At 36.7% G+C, this 22,776-nt stretch overlaps 2 protein-coding genes across 2 annotated transcripts in view; one reads left to right on the top strand and one right to left on the bottom strand.

The window, feature by feature from the left end:
• Window positions 1-11,691, bottom strand: part of LOC149187785 (uncharacterized) — a 115,286-nt gene extending 103,595 nt beyond the window's left edge. Inside the window, exon 1 of the mRNA XM_089409762.1 lies at window positions 11,686-11,691. Within this exon, the coding sequence (XP_089265888.1) occupies window positions 11,686-11,691 (6 nt within the window). The remainder of the gene's footprint in view (window positions 1-11,685) is intronic.
• Window positions 11,692-13,557: 1,866 nt separating this feature from the next.
• LOC149187784 (linoleate 9S-lipoxygenase-like) lies at window positions 13,558-19,699 on the top strand. The gene is made up of 9 exons (XM_089411467.1): window positions 13,558-14,085; window positions 14,603-14,883; window positions 14,988-15,228; window positions 15,314-15,643; window positions 15,742-15,827; window positions 17,092-17,199; window positions 17,331-17,638; window positions 17,729-17,992; window positions 18,616-19,699. Exons 1-9 carry the CDS (start codon window positions 13,680-13,682, stop codon window positions 19,391-19,393), a joined length of 2,802 nt encoding a protein of 933 aa, XP_089267593.1. The 5' UTR covers window positions 13,558-13,679; the 3' UTR covers window positions 19,394-19,699.
• The last annotated feature ends 3,077 nt before the right edge of the window (window positions 19,700-22,776 follow it).

Below are 22,776 nucleotides of genomic sequence, written 5' to 3'. Positions count from 1 at the left end.
ACTCTGGTGCTCCCTATGAGAGTGTGGGGGCGGGTCTCTTCAAACATTCTGCCTTAATGGGAATTTTTCCACTCCCACCTCCTCATGTTGCCTCTGTCAACATGGTGTCGGTCAAAGCTGATCCCTGGGTCATACCTGCACTAGATCTTGTTGATACTTGGGGCAAGGTTATGCCACTTTATCCCACTGAAGTCAGTTACGTGGAAATTGTTTCGGCTTCGAACTCTGCATCCTATGATTCTCATATGTCGAAGACCTCTCGACATGTATTCTCAATCCCCTTGGCTTGGCGCTTTGAAATCATCCAATCCCTTCGTCGAGACCTTCCTCGTTGATGAAGGTATCATGGAAATAATGTCTCTCAAGGAACCACCATGGATTGATACTCATCATCGCTCTTCATTCCTGCCTCGCCCAGTGGTCATGTCTACCACTTTCGAAGAGTCCTCTTCTCCATTTTCGCCACCGAATGTCACTCATAAAGTATGGTTGGAAGGAAATTTGGGTAATATTACCCAAATGATGTCGATCGACATTTATATCAAACCCAGTGTCATTGAACATGTTCATATTGGGGTATCTTGTTCTCTGGATCAGATCAAGACATACACTCGTTTATTTGAGGAATTTCGTGATGGGTTTGCATGGTCTTACGAAGAAATGTTTGGCATCGATCCTAACATTGTGGTGCATGAAATACCAATGTATATGCACGCAAAGCCCGTTCACCAATGGCTTCGCCTGGTGTACCCTAGGAAGGTCGCTGCTATTAAGGGTGAAGTCAAAAAGCTTCTAAAAGTTGGGTTCATTTATCCCATCCCCCTTATAGACTGGGTGCCCAATATGGTCCCGGTGACTGAAAAACAAGGCACAATCCATGTTTGTGTGGATTATCGAGATCTTAATCGTGCCTGTCCTAAAGACAACTATCCTACTCCCTTCATTAATCAAATCATTGATGAATGTGTTTGGAGTGAGATCTTTTCCTTTATGGACAATTTTTCTGGCTATAACCAGATTAATATCACACCAGCCGACCAAGAAAAGATAGCATTTATCTACCCATGGGGTATGTTTGCATACAAGAAGCTCCCTTTCGGCCTCAAAAATGCTGAAACCACATTTCAATGGGAAATGTCCTACGCGTTTCATGATATTCGCAACATTGTACAACCTTAATTGGATGACCTTCCTGCCCATTCTGCGTGGAATCAAGACGACTCCTTGACTTCATCGTTTCCAAGGACGATATTCGCCTGGATCCGCTAAAATTTGAGGCCATTATAAATTTAACCCCTCCATCTTCACTGCACCAACTCCAGAGCCTACAAGGAAAGGCAAACTTTCTCCATCGTTTTATACCCAATTATGCTGGGCTAGCCACAGTATTTACTCGGTTACTGAAACAAGGAACACCCTTCGCATGGGACGAGGTGGCCCAAAAATATTTTGATGATCTTAAGTTTGTCCTCATAAATGCTCCTCTATTGCATCCGTCGGACTATTACCGAGATTTCTTCCTCTACCTAGTCGCGGCCCCTAGCACCATTTTTATGGTTTTGGTCCGAGATGACGACAAAGGCAACGAACATGTGACCTACTACCTTAGTCAGAATCTCCTCGACATTGAAACGCATTATGCCCATGTCGAGAAGCTGGCTTTGGCTGCCATTCAGGCTGTTCAATGCCTTCGGCACTATATCCTTTTACATACGACCACAATGATTTCTGAATGCAACCCTATGACCTATATCATGACTCATCGGTTTCTAGGGGGAAAGTATTCTAAATGGATAGTTATCTTGCAAGAATTCGATTTGGTCCTCACTACAGCCAAGTCTAAGAAGTCACTTGTTTTCACTGAATTGATTTGTTCCCTTCCCTCCAAAGCTCTACCTGCTGGTGTAAATGAACAACTTCTAAATGAGATCCTTTTCCTGATTAGCACACTTGATCCATGGTATGGTGATATCATCGTGTATCTCCAAACCTCCATGTTTCAGTCCGTGTTGACCAAAGATGATCCTCGAAGGATTTGGCATCATTCCCAACCCTACCATATTATTGGCGATACTTTATACCATGTTGTTGTCAATTATGTTCTTCGTCGATGCCTCACGATCAAGGAAGGTGAAAGAGCTCTCAATGATTGCCACTCCGGGGCATGTGGTGGTCATATGTCTGGTTATGCTACAGCTCAGAAAATCCTTCGCGCTGGTTATTTCTGGCCGTCCATCTTCAAATACTACATTCTTGCTGTCTGTAAGTACCATGAATGCCAAATTTACTAACGCAAGATGCACGCCCCACCCGCTCAGCTAACCCTGTCATTACCATTGGTCCCTTTGCCAAAAAGGGCATCAATTATATGACATGTAACCCTCGTTTGGCTGGGGAGCATGGCTATATTATTGTTGTTGTGGATTATTTCACCAAATGGGCGGAAGCGATGCTTACATACTCTGCAGATGGTAAGACGGTGGCTCAATTCCCCTTTAACCATGTTATTTCTAGGTTTGGCGTACCCCAAGCCATTATCACAGACCATGGCTCCCACTTTAGAGATTAGATGATGGCAGAACTGACATTTGCATTGGGCTTGTGCCATGATGGCTTGACCCCATATTACCCTTAGGCCAATGACCAAGTTGAAGCCGTGAACAAAGTTTTGGTCACCATGCTTCAGCGTACTATTGGGATGCATAGTCAAATTGGAATCTAATTCTCTTTTCAGCTCTGTGTGCTTACCAAACTTCAACCAAAGACGCAATTGGTTTCACACCATTCTAGCTAGTCTATGGTCTAGAAGCAACATTACCGATCTAATGTGAGATTCCTTCCCTGAAGCTAGCTGTTGAACTTCTCCCTGAAACATCACCTTAAGAGGAACACCTCTTATATTTAGAATGACTAGATGAGACTCGCCATCTCATTGCCTTGGTCATCGAAGCATAAAATAAACAGGTCAAAACCCATTTCGATCAGTCACTCTCCCCTCGCGCTTTCTCTTTGGGTGATTTGGTCTTGTTATACGACCAAGCTAATGATAAGCTGGGGGCAGGCAAGTTTGAACCTATGTGGCATGGGCCCTATATTGTAAAACCCGTTTTGCAAAAAGGGGCCTATGAGCTTATTGATTATGAAGGGATAAGCCCCGAAACGAGCTTTACCTCAAAAAGTACCATGCTTAGGTCATCTTGCATGGTTACTTATGTACATTGGTGTGTGATTCATTTTTGTACAATGTCGTTTTGTGTGATAGTTTTCAAACAAATTTCTTGTTTACTATGCTTTTCTTGCTTTGCAGATGTCTGCAACTCCTCACATTGGTTTCATCGATGGGTGCTTGCAGTAGTACTCGAAACTTATCATCTGTTGCATGGGCTATCTATGACCCTAACGGTGAATTGATTGACCTTCAAGGTATATGCCTAGGGCACACAACTAACAACATTGCTGAATATAGTGCAATCATCGAACTGTTGTTAGAAGTCATCGCTCTAGGCATTAGAGAATTGGTTGTCAACCTGGATTCACAGGTTGTTGTCCTTCAACTCAACGGGAAATATTTCGTTAGGAACCCTCAAATATTACGAATGTATCTTTGTATCCGTCTATTGGAAAGGCATTTTTATTATATTACATATCATCATATTCCTAGACACATGAATACATTGACATATGCATTAGCTAATTACATGTTGGATAGACATTTTTACGAAACATGTAAAAGATAAAACAAACCATTTGTACCATAATAGACAAGAAAATACAACACATATAGATATATATATATATATATATATATATATATGGTGAGAATGTTTGATACATCAGAACCCCAAAAATAATATGTGTGTCTGAAATAACATCAGGGGCTCGTAGGCCTCATACATCCGTGGCACGCAGGCCTCAAAAATTATGTAATTGCTGGACCTAGGAACTTCTCAGCATGGTGGTCATGGTAGCACGAGACAACTAACGCAACACGACTCATCAGTTGGTGGATCTGATCTGAGACTCCCACTGTGTGTCTCTGGTACCGACGGGACATGTCTCCTATCCAAGCATAATTCGGGATACCATGAGTTAACCCCTCGAGGTTCCTCGCGATCTCCTCCTCGTTGTCACTCTCTTCTTGATAAGGGGTGATAATGTCAATAGGGCAGGGTATGAGCCTGGCTATTGGGGACATCTCGGTCAGCCGCTCTGGTCCAATATTTGCATAAACCAGAGAAATGTTATAAGAACGCATATATCAAAAACAATTAAAAATTTGATTTTTACTTTCGTCATCAAAGCCCTCTCCATCTAGTAAGAGCATATCTGGATCTCCACAGAAATCATTGTCGCTGTATGGTCAGCCCTCCATGACGATCTTCTGTCATCGTAGCCATGGGAAGAATGCAAGTCCGTATGGCACATGTTGACCCCTAGTGATCTTGGCCTTCAAACGACTCCGTCGGGCCATCTGCCGATCACGTGGCATAGAAGGATCGACCTCAGTCAACTGATACTGGAACAATGGCACATGTTCTAGGAAAAAGGTCACAAGTATTGATCCGAAGCCAAATTGCTTCAGATTCCCTACCTTGGCCTTAAACAACTGGTGCTCGATGTTCATCTTCATGGCCTCTGCCTAGTTGAAGATCATAGGAGTTGTGTAGTCAATAGCATAAAGGAACTTCGACTTGTTAGTCTCATGTTCCACTTGGGACCCTACCACTCTATTGATAGTCAACAAAAGCACCCTCAATCTCAAATCCCGCACACTGGAAATCCCTATCTTCCCACTCTTGGATTTTAGGGCCTCAGGGCAGTGTTCGGAAAGTAGGGAAGATATGATTGCCTTGATCTGATGTGACCCATACAAGTTCACTGGCTCACCTCTACAAGACAATCCAGTGATGAAGTAGATATTTGAAGTTTTCAACTCCAGCTCCTGGTCCCCAATGACATAAATCTCCCAATTAATGTCCCAAAGGCTTATCAAGTATCGAAGCAACTTGGGCTAGGCCCACATCCCTAGTGTAAGGAAGAATTTGAGGAGCTCACAAGCCCTCAAAGCCTCCAGGCAATTTGGATCATTCATTTCTTGGGTGTTAACATCTTCATGTTCCCTTTCCTTCCAATCTACCATTTTCGGCGATTTATCTCCTGCAAAAGCCATTAATTTGAGTTAATAATCATCCTTGGCACATAATATTCAAGTTTAAATGGTTAGTTTTTGAGAAAAAATGGTTTTTCCCATATCCACGGTGCCAGCGCGCCTATTTTAAAAACAATTGTGCTGATCGACACGGATGGTTGTGCAAATCACCCTCGGCTGGCACGATCCCGTGCATGGAAATCACGTCGACCGAGGGCAATATTTTTTTCAAAAACCTCCCTAAAAATCCAAAAAAATTGGCTAAAAACATAAATTAATGGCATGAAAATGGAGCTTAGTGCTTGGGTTGTTACCTGGAACTGACGGATCGTCGATTAACCTCTTAGATCTCCCGCAATTTGCTCCGGAACAACTAGGGAAAAAGTGGGTAAAAAATCTTCACTACAAAGGTAAAATGGTAAATGGTAAAAATATAATTACTTTCCCTCTTTTTATTCATTTTTTCATGAAAATATCATGTTTTGTAAATATTTTTGACCTATTTTTCCTCAAGGACTCGATAATACACTTTCCCTTACTTGTGCAACAATAGGTGATGGATGTTCGACGACAATGATGAGTCACGTTTCGGCTCTTATCTCAACTCGTTAAACTTAAATGAAAATATTGTTGAGTATTTTTCCATTTCTAACTCGTTAAAGAGAATAAAAATGGGGGGTCTTCTTTCAGATCTTTTCTAACACTTTAAAAGCGAAAAGATGGTTGAGCCCTTATCGTTTCAAACTCGTTAACGGATGTGAAACATCATGTGCCCAATATAAGTTTATCCCTTTTCCAGGTTGGGATGCACTATTTATGAAAAAGGTACTCCTTGAATGAAATGGTCAAGCGGTTCTCTCAAGTATTGTTTTCTACCTTTTCGGGCTTGAGAGACACAGATATACGAAAAGGACCATTTTCTTTTCTATGTATTTTCAAACTCTCTAAACATGAAAAGGGTATCGAGTTACACGTTTGTTAGACTCGTTAAATTATTAAACGACATCAGATTTCTCACTATGACGAACATGAGCTTCTCCTTCCTAGGGCCCATTAAACTTACTAGGTCGGATTCATCCTAAGGATGAACTTACAGTGCAAGCATATGCTATCCCCTTCAAGCTTGCGATTAAAAAAATAATTGGGTACTCGCCAGAAATGGTGGGGGAAAATTTGGAAATCTATCATTCGTGTCGGCAGCTCACTCTTGAGCATGACCCTCTTTGCTTCATGTCGAGTTTGGACATCCTCCTTTCTATCGTTGACCTTCCTGGGTTTGGGCCGTCCATTTTTGCCTCCCATCTGATCTTTGCCATGTCATTATGACCACCGATCCTATGGATCCAAAAGTTTCCAAACTTCCATTTGTGTCGCTGATATGTTCAAGAGTTGTCCTTTTGCAGTTACACTTACCTCTAATTCTCTATATCATCCAAAATAATTTTACATCCTCTCCTCTCACGTCGATGATGTGGGATTCATTCTGGCCCTCCTTCGACATGGTCGCTTCCCGTCAACTTCAACTCATTATTTGGAAAGTTGACCAAGAGACTCCCTTTCGGTACCTTAGAGCTCGCATGCCCTAATGGAAAGTTCTTCACACTTGATGACAAGTTCACATCATTGGCTTCAATCAAGTGATTTCATGGGTGTTTGACTTCAGACCCTGTATTCACATTCCTTGAATTGTGATGATAGTACCTTGAGGACCATTGTCATCATTAGTGGTTTCTCTCGTTCTTGTTAACAATTTACATCATTGACTGGTAATCAAGAAATTTTCTAGCCTGCTCGACGTCAACACATCCATTCACATGCTAGGATTTGTACTCTGGCCGGGTCGGGTTGGAGCGCAAGACCCTGGGCTCATATCACACAAGTCTAGGTTGCGAAGTGGTGTGACATGATTGTGATGATATGCATGTCTCTTTTGGATGGCTGGTTGCGACCAGACCATGAGTTATCATATGTGATCCTTCTTCCTATTGGATGGTAGCGACCATACCTTGGTTTCATTATGATCCTCTTTGATGATGGCTGCACCCATACATGGATCTGTTTACATGATCATTCTCTAGATGGTTGTGTCCATGCCATGATTCATGTATCATTTGACAGAGATCTCAGTTCATGTATATGTATATGTACTTTCTTGCAGGTTTTTTGACGGTAAACCAGTTCCCCGCACTGATTTATAAAGCATTTCATCCCTCACTCCAGCTCAGCCTTCACGCTCTAGGGGGCACTTGTTATACAAAATTTTGTCACTATCCCTATACTCCCCATTCCTTAATCATGGAGGACCTCTACAGTGAACTCCGCATGCTTTGCCTTCATGGAGAAACTCCGATTATGTCCCTCTTCATGAGCAGATCGATTCCCTTTTGCACCATTTCCCCTGAAACTTATGTTTTGTCCAGTTTACAAGACCGATGTTAATGGCCTTTGTCTCCCCCACACCGATGTGCAGACGTTAGCACTACTCCTCGCGCCGACTGGAGCGACAGAGTTGTGTTTCAGTCGTGCCGGTCCTGTTATGGAAATTTTTGTAAATTAGAGCCGAAGATTCAAGCTCTAGAAGCTCCGTAATGGAAGCCTGGTAAATGGTTTGGTCGGATGGGGTCGAGGATGATAGTTTGGGCTCCTTTCCCCTATAATGATTGAACTACCTCAAGGGGTAAGTCCTTCTCCCATCCATGTTTCCTATATAAACATCCCTTCTTACCAAGCACAAACTAGTGTGAATGTTATAGTCATAGTTGATAGTTTTGGTAGGGTTATTGTTGAGTGTTGATACTATTTTGGAGTATACAAGCAAGGTATTACTAGTTGTAGCTATCGAGTTGTGTGAAGGGGAAGCGTGATTTGGTTTGGAGTGAAGCCTAAGGGAAGAGCTTTAAAACTATTGTTGTTTGAAGCCATCGTGGAATGCTAGCAGAGGTGTGTGGGAACCTGGTCTTGTTAGAGGAAGAATTCAGTGTCAAGACGAATGGTTGTAATCTCTCTTTGATATTAATATATGCAACTATCGATTGATTTCTTACATGTTTTGTAATATTACATATACATGTCTTAATGCTTCTTGAATCATTAAGTAGGTTGAATTGCAATTGTCTATTATTATGTTTGTGTGTTGTTGTTGTTTACTTCTTTCAGGAACTTGAAGAAGGAAGCGAGAGATTGCTTGAGTGAGCAAGCAAAGACTTTATCAAACAGGATAAGCGACCAAGAAGTAGGGCCTCTTGATTGATTCTAACCTAAGGAAATCTTCCATAGAATGCATCTATTGTGGCTAGACCCATTATCAGGCTAGAGGAATTTGTTCGTGTCCACACTTATAATTTTACTTCACCACAAGAGCCACGATTGAAACTTTTTTATTTTATAATTAATTTTTATTTTATTAAATTAATAAATGAGTTGTTTGGAAATATTTGGAAAAGATCACTTGAGTAAAAGAGACTTCTTACCATTTTTATAAAAATTTGCTAGTGGTCAAGTCCACATGGTGGACCTTCCTAAAAATCTCCTAAAAATCCCAAGGAGAAAGTTGCTAAATAAAAATATCATAATGGGAGAGAAATATTATGCTAAACACTTAGATAGAGATAAATGATAAAGACGTGATTTAAAGAGAAAGAAAGACATTTTTTTTTTAAATTAGAACAAAAATCCTAGCTAACTAAGGGATGTAGACCCTTAAATTAGGATGTTGCTAAGGAAAAATATGCTTGGAATATCTATAAGAAAAACCACTCAGGAACACAAGAAGGTTGTTGATTCATGACGGAAAGAAGATATGAGTTCGGGGGGAATTGCTTGTAGCATTTCGTTGGTTGGGAGGAACATGCTCTTATCCTGAATATTGCCTAAATGACAATTATGTTTAAATTATTCGATTTTAATAGTCATGCTAAATAAGTATATATGTTAGTTGTTGATAGTAGCGTGATGAAGAATGATTGGTATTAGTAATGTGATTAAAAAGATGTTATAGAATTATAATATCCTACATGATTGGAGTGATAGTTTCAAGTTTTGAATCTGAATATAAATTCTACTAAAAATTCCTTGAATTAGAGATAAATTATGTCTGAATTTTTCCTTTTCGAGGAAATATCTGAGTAGATCCACCCTAAATTATCACATCTCCTCGACTTATAGTATAACCCTGAGGGCATCGAGGAAAATTGACTCCATGAACTCCCATTAGCGAGGTGCTTTAGCGACATGAACTTGACTAATTAAGCTAACCCTCAGGGCTATAAATAATGTCTCAATTGAATATATGTATTTTAAAATTATGTTTTGATATCAAGAGTTTGTTTAATTTAATTTAATTTATAAATACTTTATTGATATTGACTTATAATATTAGTAAGATAAGGCTATATGAGTGAGTAACTCATGCTTATGAGCTAATAGTCTACATGTACATAACAAAATTAAATACATAAAACTAGATGGTACAATGGTATAGATATTTATATATAATATTGAAGAAAAGTATAAAATTTACACAAAACTTTATCAAGAAGAAGGGAAAATGGATTTATGTTATTGGTGTGCTATAAGAGTCTAAAGGTTTATTGAAGTTATCTCATGCATAAGTTCTATTATTAAAATCAAGTGTAAGAGGTATGAAAGTAAATGCAAAGTAATAACATGTTATTTCCCTATTGGAAATAAATGCAAATTTCCCATTCAAAACTTAGATAAGAATTATAAATGGTAAAGGTGATGAGACGAGGATAAGGAAACATGGAATAAACTAGTTACCACTATACATGCAATTAATCTGCATGTGAGTCTGGTCAAGACTTTTTATTAGTCTAATGACTAGAATGCTATTTTTTAATCGGATTTAATATGTGGTTTAATATGTTTTAATAAAATTTATTAGAGGTAAGCATATACCTTGGTGATTCTAGACTAATGGAATTTAGTGAAATCAAGAATAAGAAATATAGTTATATATAATTAACAGGTGGGACAATTCCATGGTGATAGTTTAGCCTATAGTCTATAAGGACTCTCCTCAAGGGCCTCATGATTTTGTACCGAATTAAAAGAAATAGTAAAATAATTTTATGTTTATGAACATAGTAGAGAAAGTGTTATTGACGAACATAGTGCATACAACAAAAATGAATATCATATGTGTAATACAATTGTACATAAATGGTGAAAAATTATGTTAATTTAAATGGTATATATATATGCCATGAAACCCATGATGGTACCTATACTGGTAAATATATGATAGATTAAAATTTATCAGACACAATTATAAGCTAACATTTCAAGATTCAAACACCAATCGAGGAAGAAAAGAATGTTCAATAACAAGATCGTGCTAAGAAAGACATTGGATAGCATATGAAGCACTTGCCAATCATTAAATACAATGTTACTGAAATTGAAAAAGATAAATATAATGAAATCCTCCATTTTTTATCATTACAAAGGTAATGAGTTTTTTTTGTCCAAAATTAAGAAAATTCTGAACAATAACATACAACACAATTTTAACCTGATAAATTTAAACAAGTTCAAGGTGGCTGACACACATAAAACCATAATAAAGAAATCAAACAAATTGTTCATCATAATCCATATACACTTCGACATCACATGGTACTAAAGAATCACAAGAAGAGGATCAAGCATACATATGGAAGACAACCAACCTGAAAAAGAAAGGAGTAGATTAATCCCAACTATAGGAGAAGACTCATCGAAAACAAAAAGGAACTGGTGCAAAGACATTATGTCATCAGTATACTCGTCACAAATAAAAACCCAGGTTTAAAGTTAAAAATTGGTAACAATAAGTCGCTTATGGTAAAAAATGAATAACCTTGAGGGTTCAATTTGAATCGAATGGTGTACCTAGGTATCGAACGCCTCCAACATTACCTCTCTATAGAAAAAAAATGAAAATACCCAACATTATTATGATTGAAAGGGATGGGTAAATATATACCAAACAAGGTTAAACAATTTACGAATTGGTAGTCACTGTAAGCATTGGACTGTGTACAGTCTACAACCACGGCTAGTCTATTCACAAATAATTAGAAACAAGCAAACCATAATAAATCCTCACTCAAAAATGTATGCCACCCTGTAAGAGTAGAGAGAAAAAGGAAATGGTTATTGGTTAAAACCCCTACCTAGTGGTTGTGCAAATATTACTCTTTGAAATGGCAAGATAATGCCCTAGCCATGCCATTATTATGCACAAAAAATATAATTAATGGTGAGAACTCTTGAAGAGGAAATGTGACATCAGATAAGGAGAAAATTGAGAAATTTGGACTAAGAATTTACTTGAACTTAGAATGCGTATTTGAATCACTCCTTGAGGCTACTATTACAAAGAAAAGTTGAAACACTCACCTTGATAATCATGGTTACTCTATTAGTCCCTTGAAAAACTATGCGAAGGAAAGAATAATAGAGTAAGAACATAATAGAGAACTAAATTAAAATAAGAAGAGAAAAAAATGTTGTAGTAAGGAATAAAAACTTACCTCCATCGCGATAAGTCAACAACTTTAGTTCTCGAGATGAAATTATTGAACCCATGGTAAACATTAGACCAATATCTACAAGATTAAGGTAAAAATGACAACAAAACCTTGGAGGTATCGATGGTCGAGTAGAGCACTAGTTGCCACCATCAAAAGGTCTAAATGACCAAATGAGTCAAAGGAATGGTTTTTGTTCATCCTTTGGAAACCCCAAATGACTTCCACCATTAGATCTGAAGGCAAGATCGTGACCCTTAAAGGGAGATAGAGCTAGTGAGCCATGTGAATTCACATGGGTTGTCGTCACGTGGCATATGCCAAGTCTTGCCATGTGTAAAGGGTGGGACAAACCATAATACAATATATCCCATATGGTTAACACAAAATCATACGCCAAAAAATTTATAACAGTGAAAAGGTTGGATATTACAATGAATGGATAATTGATATATAATCCAAATATTATGAATGCAATGAGACTTAAGTGATCTATATTAATACAAGGTTAATATTAACCATACTTTTGTATAAGAATTCATGAGGGTCGAAATAATGTTAATATATAATTAATAACATAATTTTACAATATGGTTCAAGTATATGACTAATATCAAAATGTATAACATCATTATATGTGTTTATAAATACTAATTGTATGGGTACATATAGGAAGTATGCCTAATCATTACTATATAGGATGGATTTTAATTTTATTTGTTTGTTTATTTATTTAATGGTTCCAAACATTACTATATAAGATGGATATTAATTTTATTTATTTATTCATTTAATGGAGGACACATGGACACCATTCCAAACATTCCAATAGAAAACATAAAATTTGGGATTAAGCACTGAAATTTTTATAATTAGAAGGTCTATCTGCATTTCTCACATCCACAAACACTTCAATTTATTAATCAAAATAAACTCCCCAAACCCTATATAAAACTATATTCAAAACTTTATTTATCTCTTTTTAAATGTGAAAATAAAAACATCCCTTTGATTATCATAACTATATATAATTATTTAAAAGAAAAAAAATAATTTCTAATTAAAAATCATAAAAATAATAAAATTAAATAAAAATTAAAAACAATGTCACTTTTTAAAATATCATTCTACCATTAACCACTTTTTATAATTTAAAAATTTACAACAATAATAAAACTAAACTCACATATTATTTCATTTACATGAGAAATACCTCATAAAAGAATTAAATAATAAACTGTGACATTAAACTCATCTCGATTCTAACGATATTTACCAAATCAATGTAAAACCACAATTGCCACAAACTTTTTGGTTTTAGTAATGAACACTTGTGATTAATGTTTATTTAAACAATGTATAAATTTATTCTATTTTTTTTCCCGAAGGTGGCAAAACCTATAAATTTATTCTATTTACTTATCATAAAAGAGTTAATTACATAAATTAGTTATTTTTAAAATTATTATGAATTTTATTTTATAAAGTAAAAATATTTAAAATAATTTTTAGATTATATATATGAATTGAATACTCAAAAAGTTTAGAATTATTTAAATAATATTTATCACGATTAAAACAAATCTCTAACAGATTTGAACATATTATTTTTTTTTGCAAACACATGAGACTTCCTTGCATATGAGAAACATTTAATGTGATGATCAATGTCCACTTCAATTTACTTTTCTGGTCCCACTGATCTTCGGCGCGAAAGGAAAAAAATCACCATGTAAAAACGACTTTTTAATGTCAGTATTGGATGATGCTTTGACAGTATTGGATGATGCTTGGCCGGAATTCCTCTTGGCAGGTAACATGATCACAATGTGCTGGATTCCAGAATAACGAGGCAAATAAAACGTGAAAATCCTCAGAAAACGATCGGATAAGGCTTGCACAGAGCCTGGACATGGTCTACAAATAGGCCTTCATGCCCATAGCCATAACACACAAAAGACGGGTGAAACCCAGTAAAGAAGTGGCCTGTGAAGAAAATGGATGCCAAGATTCTGTTAGGGATTCCCAACTCGACTCCCAGCTGCATAGGGAGTTACAGACAAAACCAAGTTGGTTTTTGCCAGTTCCATGCTTGCCCCACTGGCACTGGCACTGGCTCTTCATGGAGGAGCCACGCACAATTCTCAGATGATTTGAAGCAGATGCTTTCGAAGCAGAGGAGAGGCGATTTCAGAAGTTTTGCCTTTAACATAAAGGACATCTTTGTGAAAGATGCCTCTTCTAAAGTGGGCGTGGACCAAACGATTCATGGAGAAGTGATACTGCAAAAAGTATCTCTTTTCAACATCACTGATTACGCTGCAAGTATTGCCGATGAAGCATCTGAGTTGTTGGGCAACAGAGTTTACCTCCAGCTGGTCAGCAGCCAAGAGGTGGATCCAGGTAAATCAATTCATGAATTTATGTTCAGTCAATTCCTATATCGTTTTGTACTGCAAGATTCGATCTAATGCTGGCTCCGTGTCTTATTTCTGCTCATTTTTGTAACGTAGATATTGATCTGTTATGTTATGGCAAATTTTCACTAAATCTAGTTGTAATTAAGATATACATGTAGGATTTCCATATTTATTATGAATGATTATATATTATGGGTTTTTATTAATCATTTAATTAACATGGTTGCCTTAATATTTTAATTTAGATTATATATTAATTTAATGTTTTAACTTAATTTTATAAATAAATACTTATTTCTATTTAGATAAAAATTAAGTATGTTTTGATATCATATATTAATTATATACCTTGCTAATGCTTTAAGCTTCATTAAAAAAAATCTGTATGCCTGTTTTATTACTGTTTCTATGTTAATCTGTGAAATCTAGATACCTTGAAGTGGTATGTATCAGATTCAAATTCAGACAGGTTTGTTCAATTCTAATGTTATTTCTGGCAGAAACTGGAGTGGGTAAAACTGTTGGTGAAGCATCCATTTTAGAGTGGAACCCATTAGATGGACCCATTGCTGGCGATACACACCACCAGATCACATTCAACTGGAACGCTAATCTGGGACTTCCGGGAGCATTCTTGATAAAGAACACTCACTCACGTGAGTTCTTTCTGAAATCTCTAACTCTTGATGTCCCTGGTCAAGGTAAACTGCGCTTTAAATGCAACTCCTGGGTATCCCCTTATCACGTCAGCAAGAGCGATCGTATTTTCTTCTCTAATAAGGTATGGCATATCAAGAATTTCTGGTACATTTAATCGTTTTATAGCCCAAGGTCTTCGGTTCCAGTCACACGGGGTGGATTAATGTTGAGTTTGTCCATGACCAGAGCTACCTGCCCGACGCAACGCCAGCAGGTCTGAAGAAGTTGAGGGAGAAAGATATGGTGGAACTGCGAGGAGATGGAACGGGAGAGAGGAAAGTATCGGATCGAATTTACGATTATGACGTTTACAATGATATTGGGGAACCAGATAGTAGTCCAGAGCTGGCAAGGGAAGTGCTGGGTGGATCCAAAGAATTCCCATATCCCAGAAGGTGTAGGACGGGCCGCCCACCAACCAAAACTGGTATAACATTTAACCCTCTGCTTCTTTCCATAATTGTCATTAGTTTTGCTATGTGCATGACAGTGTGCATTAAACTTCCACGCAGATCCCAGATGTGAAAGCCGAGTCAGTTTTCCAAACGTGAACTACATTCCACCGGACGAGAGGTTTCCTCATACAGATTTCTCGGATTTCGGAGCTCACGCCGTCATGGCTTTTGCCAACATGATTGCCCCTACCATTGAGGATTTATTTGAAGCTGCGTTCGAAACGTTCGAACAAATCGAACACCTCTACGTTCGGGGCTTCAAAAGTCCTTTTAATTCCAGGAAGAACCTTGGCGAGAAGCCGAGTCCCCTGCAGATTGTGCAGGGAATAGTGGAAGCCACTGAAGACAATCCACTAATCAACTTTTTGAAACCACAAGTCCTGGCAGGTGAGATTCTATTTTGGTTTTGCACTCAATTTAACTCTTTAGCCCTGGGATTCAAAAAAAAAAAAATCAATGGCTGAAGTGAATAATTTCTGCCATAGTCAATGAACTCGCGTGGAAGACGGATCGAGAATTTGCACGCCAGGCGCTTGCGGGGGTGAATCCTCTGGTGATTCAGTGCTTAGAGGTAATTTAATTACGTCCCTCTGCTTCTTGGGTTTCATATTCTGGATTTTTTTTAATAGTATAATTTGATTTTTTTTCTTTATCTTGTCTTGATAGGTAACTAGATTAGATTTAACTTATCTTATCTTACTTCCCGATTTAACTTATTTTATTTTATTTTATCTTATCTTACTTCCCTATTGTATTTTTTTCTTATCTCTTATCTTACTTCCTAATAACTATATTTTTTTCTTCGTTTTCTCTTTCCCTAACTATATTTTTTTCTTCATCTTCTCTTTCCCTGGTACCTAGATTTAACTTATTTTTTTTTTCAGAAAGAAACCGACATAGATTATATTAAGGAGATATTTCCCTCTGGATACATGTCATGAAGTGAAAGATTCAGCTGGAAATGCAACTTATCTTAACCAGAGAAGTTATTTAACTTATCTTTTTTCAGAAAGAAAAAACCGACATAGATTATATTAAGGAGATATAAAAAACTGGATACATGTCATGAAGTGAAAAATTCAACTGGAAATGCAACTGAAATAGTAACTGAAACAGAAACAGATAGAGTTCTTGATGCGCCATAATAAACCAAAAACAAAGCTGTAAGTGCAAGCTAGTGGATCCATCCACCTGTATCATTTATGGAATCACGGAAGTTATTTATGCAACCACGGAAGTTATTTATGCAACCACGAAGTTATTGGAATGCAATTATAGTTTTACTCACTTTAATACAATTCTATCCCATTGTAGATTTTAAATTTATTGTAAAATTTGACTTGGATTTGAATTTAATTTGACTGTAGATTTCAAAATTTGTAACTAGTAAATTATAGATACTACAAATATTACAAAATCTGATTTTTTATTTTTTTTAATTTAACTACACGTAGATTTTTTCTCAGTTGAATACAAAATCTCTATTGTCATTTTAAAATTTCTCAGAATCTAATGCAAAAAAGTCTGAATTTAATTAGACTGTAGATTTTAAAAATATTGTAGAATTAGATTTCCAATTGTATTTAGTAAGATTATAAATCTGATTTAGCTTTTGTTTTGTAATTGGGCTCTTCTCCTGTCTAAAATTTACAATTAGTTTTGAATTTGAATTAAATCTAACCAAAAAAGTTGAAAATGTAACCTTTTGATGCATCGCCTTCCAAAGGTTTCAATCTGCCTCTGAATGGATCTTTAAATGTTTCAGAGAACTCATAGAAACAGGCCTATGTTCTTTCAGGTCTTTTGTTTAAACAGTTAAATTTTACGTGTGACAGACATTTCCTCCATCCAGCAGCTTGGACCCAAATGTTTACGGTCCGCAGAAGAGCACGATCACAGAACAACACATTAAAAAATTCTTGGATGGCCTCTCTCTATCACAGGTTTACCGACAGTTTTCCTCATCCTTCCCTTATTGTTATTTTTTCCTGTTTGTGTATTATCCTTTTCTGGTGTGTTTCTATGGTTGAAATTAATACTGTAACAATTTTTAATAGACTTTAATACAATACAGGCTGTAGCATCCAAAAGGCTTTTTATCATGGACTACTACGATCCATACATGCTCTATGCTGAGCGCATCAATAAGATTTCAGACGAGATTAAATCATATGCCAGTCGCACACTTTTCTTCCTCACAGACGATGGAGAGCTGAAGCCTGTCGCCATCGAATTGTGTTTGCCTCCCACTGCTGATGGCAAAGCTGTTAGAAACGTCTACACTCCTGGTGAGGATGGAACAGAAGAAGGAGCCTTATGGCAACTGGCAAGAGCTCATGCCCGTGTCAATGATTCCGGTTATCATCAACTGATCAGCCATTGGTAATCCATGATAAAACTACAGTAGCTCTAATCCATCAGATACCTATAGAACTATTATATTGAACTTTGCTTTTTTTTAATTGATGGCAGGCTGAGAACTCACGCGGTTATGGAGCCTTTCATTATAGCTACTCACAGACAACTGAGCAGAATGCATCCGCTCTACAAATTACTGGTACCTCATTATCTTAATACAATGGACATCAATCAAGCTGCTCGTCAGAGCTTGATAAATGCAGCTGGAGTTATCGAAAAAGGCTTTACTCCTGCTAAATATTCCTCTGAGATGTCATCTAAGATATACAAAGATTGGAAGTTTAACGAGCAGGGATTGCCGGCAGATTTACTTAAAAGGTTAGTTTTCAAGGATTAAAATGTTAGTTTCATTTTATGTGGTTATAAATTTCGGGAATATTTGGGAGTTTATTATTATAAGAAAAATCAAATAATTGATCTTTGAGGATGAGCAATTTTACGTGGATGGCAAATTTTTGGAATATTTTAAATCTGGAGTATTCTGGAAAAAGATCAAATTTGGGGAATATTTTTGAGTTTTATAGTCATGAAAAAGATCAAAGGATTGATCTCTCATGATGCACACCATTATGTAAATGGCAAGTTTTATTTACCATACTATCAATCCATAAATGCATTGGGCAGTATATGCCCACCACTGGATTAAAACAAATACATTATTAAGAAGTGGGTATTTATGGCTCCATAACATGGTAAATAAGGCTTACCTATGTGGATAGTAGATTCTTGAAATATTTCAAATCTGACTCACTGTGAAAAGAAAGATCAATAATTTGATTTTTATTTTCTTCCTCAAATTCTAAAATATTCTTGAAATCTACACAATCATAAATTCAAGCTCTTAAGATTTAAGGATATTCCTAAAATCTACAATCACTACCTACTTTCAGCGATAAACTTGTGATCCATTATTTCACATCTAAATGCAAAATATTATGCAGGGGAATGGCTGTCCGAGACCCTACATCACCCTACGGCCTCAAGCTTGTGATCCAAGACTACCCCTATGCCGTAGACGGCCTGGACATATGGTTTACTTTGAAACAATGGGTTTCAGACTACTTGTCCTTATATTACAAGGATGATTCTTCAATCAAAAAAGACCAAGAATTGCAGGCATGGTGGAATGAGATTGTAAATGTTGGGCACGGAGATCTCAAGGACGATCCGAGCAGATGGTACAAAATGGAGACAAGGGAAGAAGCGGTTGAAGCAGTCACCACCATCATCTGGATTGCTTCGGCTCACCATGCAGCTGTTAACTTTGGGCAATATTCATATGGAGGTTACATGCCCAATCTTCCCACCATGAGCAGACGCCTTATTCCAGAGAAAGGAACTGAAGAATACTCTGAGATGCTGAGGGATGTAAATGCATATTTCCTTAAAACCGTGTCCACTCCCAGACAAGCCACCCTTATCATGGCTGTTTTGGAGATTTTGTCACAGCATGCAAAGCACGAAGTATATTTGGGGCAAATTCATGGATCCACGCCAGATTGGGTCGATGATAGTGGAGTAGTGGAAGCATTCAATCGATTTTCATCAAGGTTAGTGCAACTGGAGAAGAATGTGATAGCCAAAAACAATGATCCCAATCTGAAGAACAGGCACGGGCCTGCGCAAGTTCCATACACCTTACTGTATCCCAACACCAGTGATTTATCTGAGTCTGGTGGCCTCAACGTTCATGGAGTCCCCAACAGCATTTCTATCTAATCCAACACCAATGATTTATCCGAGTCTGGTGGCCTCAACGTTCACGGAGTCCCCAACAGCATTTCCATCTACTCCATCTAATGCAAATTTCAGTAGGTAAAAAATTAATCGTAATAGTCTATAGTTATAGAAATGCAAATAAGAATTGGGAGCAGATATCAAGATTCCTGTCTGCTTAATCTTTAGTGATGTCACGGCAGAAGTCTGCATCTCTCAAATGTCTTCTGGCAATGTAGCTTGAATTTCATGGTATCTTGGTGATGAGTTATTAACTTAAATTTCACGAAATTTTTGGTTATGGTTTCAGAGACGCGAAGCTATAAACTCAGAACATGGTAAATGATGTTCACTTTGACTTTGAAATATTGTTGTAATTATGTTCCCCATAAAGTGGTCTCTGCATCTATTTTGAACTATTTGAAATTAAAAGATTGAAGGTTCGTGAGAGTTACGCGGGAGAATTATTTTTCCCTAATTCGAAAATACTTAATTTAAGTAAATTTAGTTTAATTAATAATAATAATAAAATATTTCTTTTATTTTTATTTTGAAATGGATGAAAATGGTTATGATTCACTTATAAAAAATGAGAATTTTTCATGATTTAGTTAGGATAATCATTACTAGCTGCTATTTGAAAATGCAAGTTGACTCAACTATTATTATTCAAGGAAAACGAAGCCACCTGTAATTACTAGTTGTGGTCCATAAAAGGGTGTTGGGCGAATTAATTGCTTTTAAATTAGGATCAATTAATTACATTCATACATAAATTACCAACCAAGGTAAGTTTTTTATTTCAAACTTATTATGCAAAGTATATGCAAGCAACAATGCTAACTAGCACTATCTAATGTTAAACTCTCTATAACACAACCAAAATCAAGTAGTAATTGTTCATTCTCAGCACACCAAAATCATTACCGTTACACTCTAACTTCCAACACTCATTGCACATAATTATGAAAGGAAAACACTCTTATAGAATAAAACCACTCAATTTTTCTTGTAGAAAATGAAACAACACTCCTAGAAATCATTCACTTAACATATCATTCAACAAGGGAACTCACTGCAACTTGCAACATCACTTCATTAATCTAAATAATCACAATATATAGATACACAAAAATAGATCAATTGAAAATCTAAAAGTTATAACTATAAATTGACAAATAACACACAGACACACACAATCAAGTGGATCAAGACTTATGTTGTTACAAAAGTGACAAAGATTACTATTATGCAAATCAACGAGATCAGTAATTACAATGCAATAAAGGAAATATGTGAAAGTAAGAACAAAATGACCATGAAATATAACTAAGAGGAAACTAAGCACATTGTTACACTACCCCACTGTCGCAAGAATCTTTGCTAAAGAGTAGGGCCCTTCCTCCTTAGCATGGAGTTGGCAAGAATCTTTGCTAAAGAGTAGGGCCCTTCCTCCTTAGCATGGAGTTGGTAATGCACAGCTCACAAGCTAATAAGCGAAGAAATATGAAGCCACAAATCATGAGAGTTGCATTGATATTAGAAAAAGGACTACAGATACATAGTTTCTAACAAAATTGCAATGATGCCCCCTTTTCACAAAGTAGAGTGATTTCTGTTTTATAGATTACACGATATCTCATCATTAAAATATAGTCGACTATGAGAATCTCTCAATCCTCATGCTGCCCAAATCAGGAACCTTACATAACAAATTACAACCAATTCTCTCTAAATAGGCAACATTGTAATAGTATCTTTGAATAGTGAGAGGTTAACAATTGAAGATCCCTAACTGTCCCATCCAAATTGGTTGTGTTATAGAAAGGTGGTTTTCTTTTCTTGCATGATGGTTTAGGATGACCACAACTGAGTGAAAACCCGCGTTGACTCTCATTACCATCATTGAAGAAACAAAGCATTTGAAAGATAGAATATCATCACCATAGCAATAGTATTAACAAGGTCTAGTTCTAGAATATTGGTAGCACAAAATCTGGAGAAACAACATGATATACCAGCAACAACATTCCAGCAAGTTAAACTAACTTGAAACAACCCCTTATTAATCTTGTTAATGAAACCACCCACCAATCAACTTCTTATCAAAATACAAGCAAAATTGAATAAATTAAGGTGACATAAAAGAGAGGTATACATTGGTCAAAAGGTGATTAATAGAGAAACAACATGTGACTATCAAGGCATGAATGGTGAGAAAGATGGAAAAAATGAATGCAAAAAGAGTGGCAATTCCACGTCGCAACATCCCCCGTAACTAAAGCAACTACATGTCCTCAAACCTCTTCACTCAACCTTTAATATGTGTTGTGAGTACAATTTAGAAAACAATTAGGTTATTTATATATCATGTATGAAATTTATGTAACCACGAGTTATGATCAAGTCTAGCCACCACATATCTGCATTTTCTAGCTTTAGCTAATACAAATAATGATACTTGAATACATGGAGCCAAATCAATGAGAATATGAATCTTAGCCCAAGCCAATTGTGCATACATTTCCTAATATAGTCTAAATACTTAGGAATCCTAGAAAGTGCATGAACAAAATTATGGAAGCAATAAGGTTGTCATTTTTCAACTTTTTTTATCATGAACTTGCCACCTTAACTTACTCCCATCTAGTGCATCTTGTCTCATCAACTCAATCCTTCTAGAACAATGCTCTAGGACCTTATCTCTAATTTCCACCACCTTATCCCTTCCATTCAAAGTTTGTAAAGTTTGTTATATTCTCTTCATACTTCATCAACAAAACCTGGCCATTTCAAATATATAAATGCTTTTCTTCTAAGTTTGTTATTACAATGTCATGGGAAACTTTCCAACTGATCTAATTCTGCATAAAATGGGTGAAGGATCTGAGCTAGATATCTCCTACATAAGGTGAAAACTTAAAACATTTTCCTCCAAAGCAAGTAAACTCATGCAGATGCAACTTGCACAACAAATGTTTTTCTACAAAACTGACTTGCTGAAATGTATCTCGGAAGGATTTGGTGTTAGTCATTTTATATGGTCTTTTCTCCTTTACTACTATTAATCTAAAGAGAAAGCGTTTTTCTTGTAAGAACAAAGGATAGAAAGGAGAAGGTCTCTTGCATCTCAATTCACTTTGTGCAAGGTCATACATATGTTCTTTGTCTTCCTATAATAATTGAACTTCTTCCTGTAGTTCTTGCACTTGCATCTTTTCCTTCTTTCTCTCTCCCTTGATCTTATCATACTTTAATCTTTGATGCACTAGCTCTTCAGCCCAAGCCTCCTTAAGATCATGGAAAATTTTCTTATGTTCACTTAAAGGAATCACTCTTTGTGAAGAGACTACTAGTCGTATCCATTTACTAAATTCAGGAAGTAA

Source organism: Pinus tabuliformis, chromosome 3_1 (assembly GCF_031772625.1).
Source record: "Pinus tabuliformis cultivar Carrire ecotype Pingquan chromosome 3_1, CPIR1, whole genome shotgun sequence".
In the NCBI taxonomy this organism is placed as follows: Eukaryota; Viridiplantae; Streptophyta; class Pinopsida; order Pinales; family Pinaceae; genus Pinus; species Pinus tabuliformis.
Note: the sequence above shows the minus strand (reverse complement) of the source record. Positions and strands in the feature narration are given on the sequence as shown.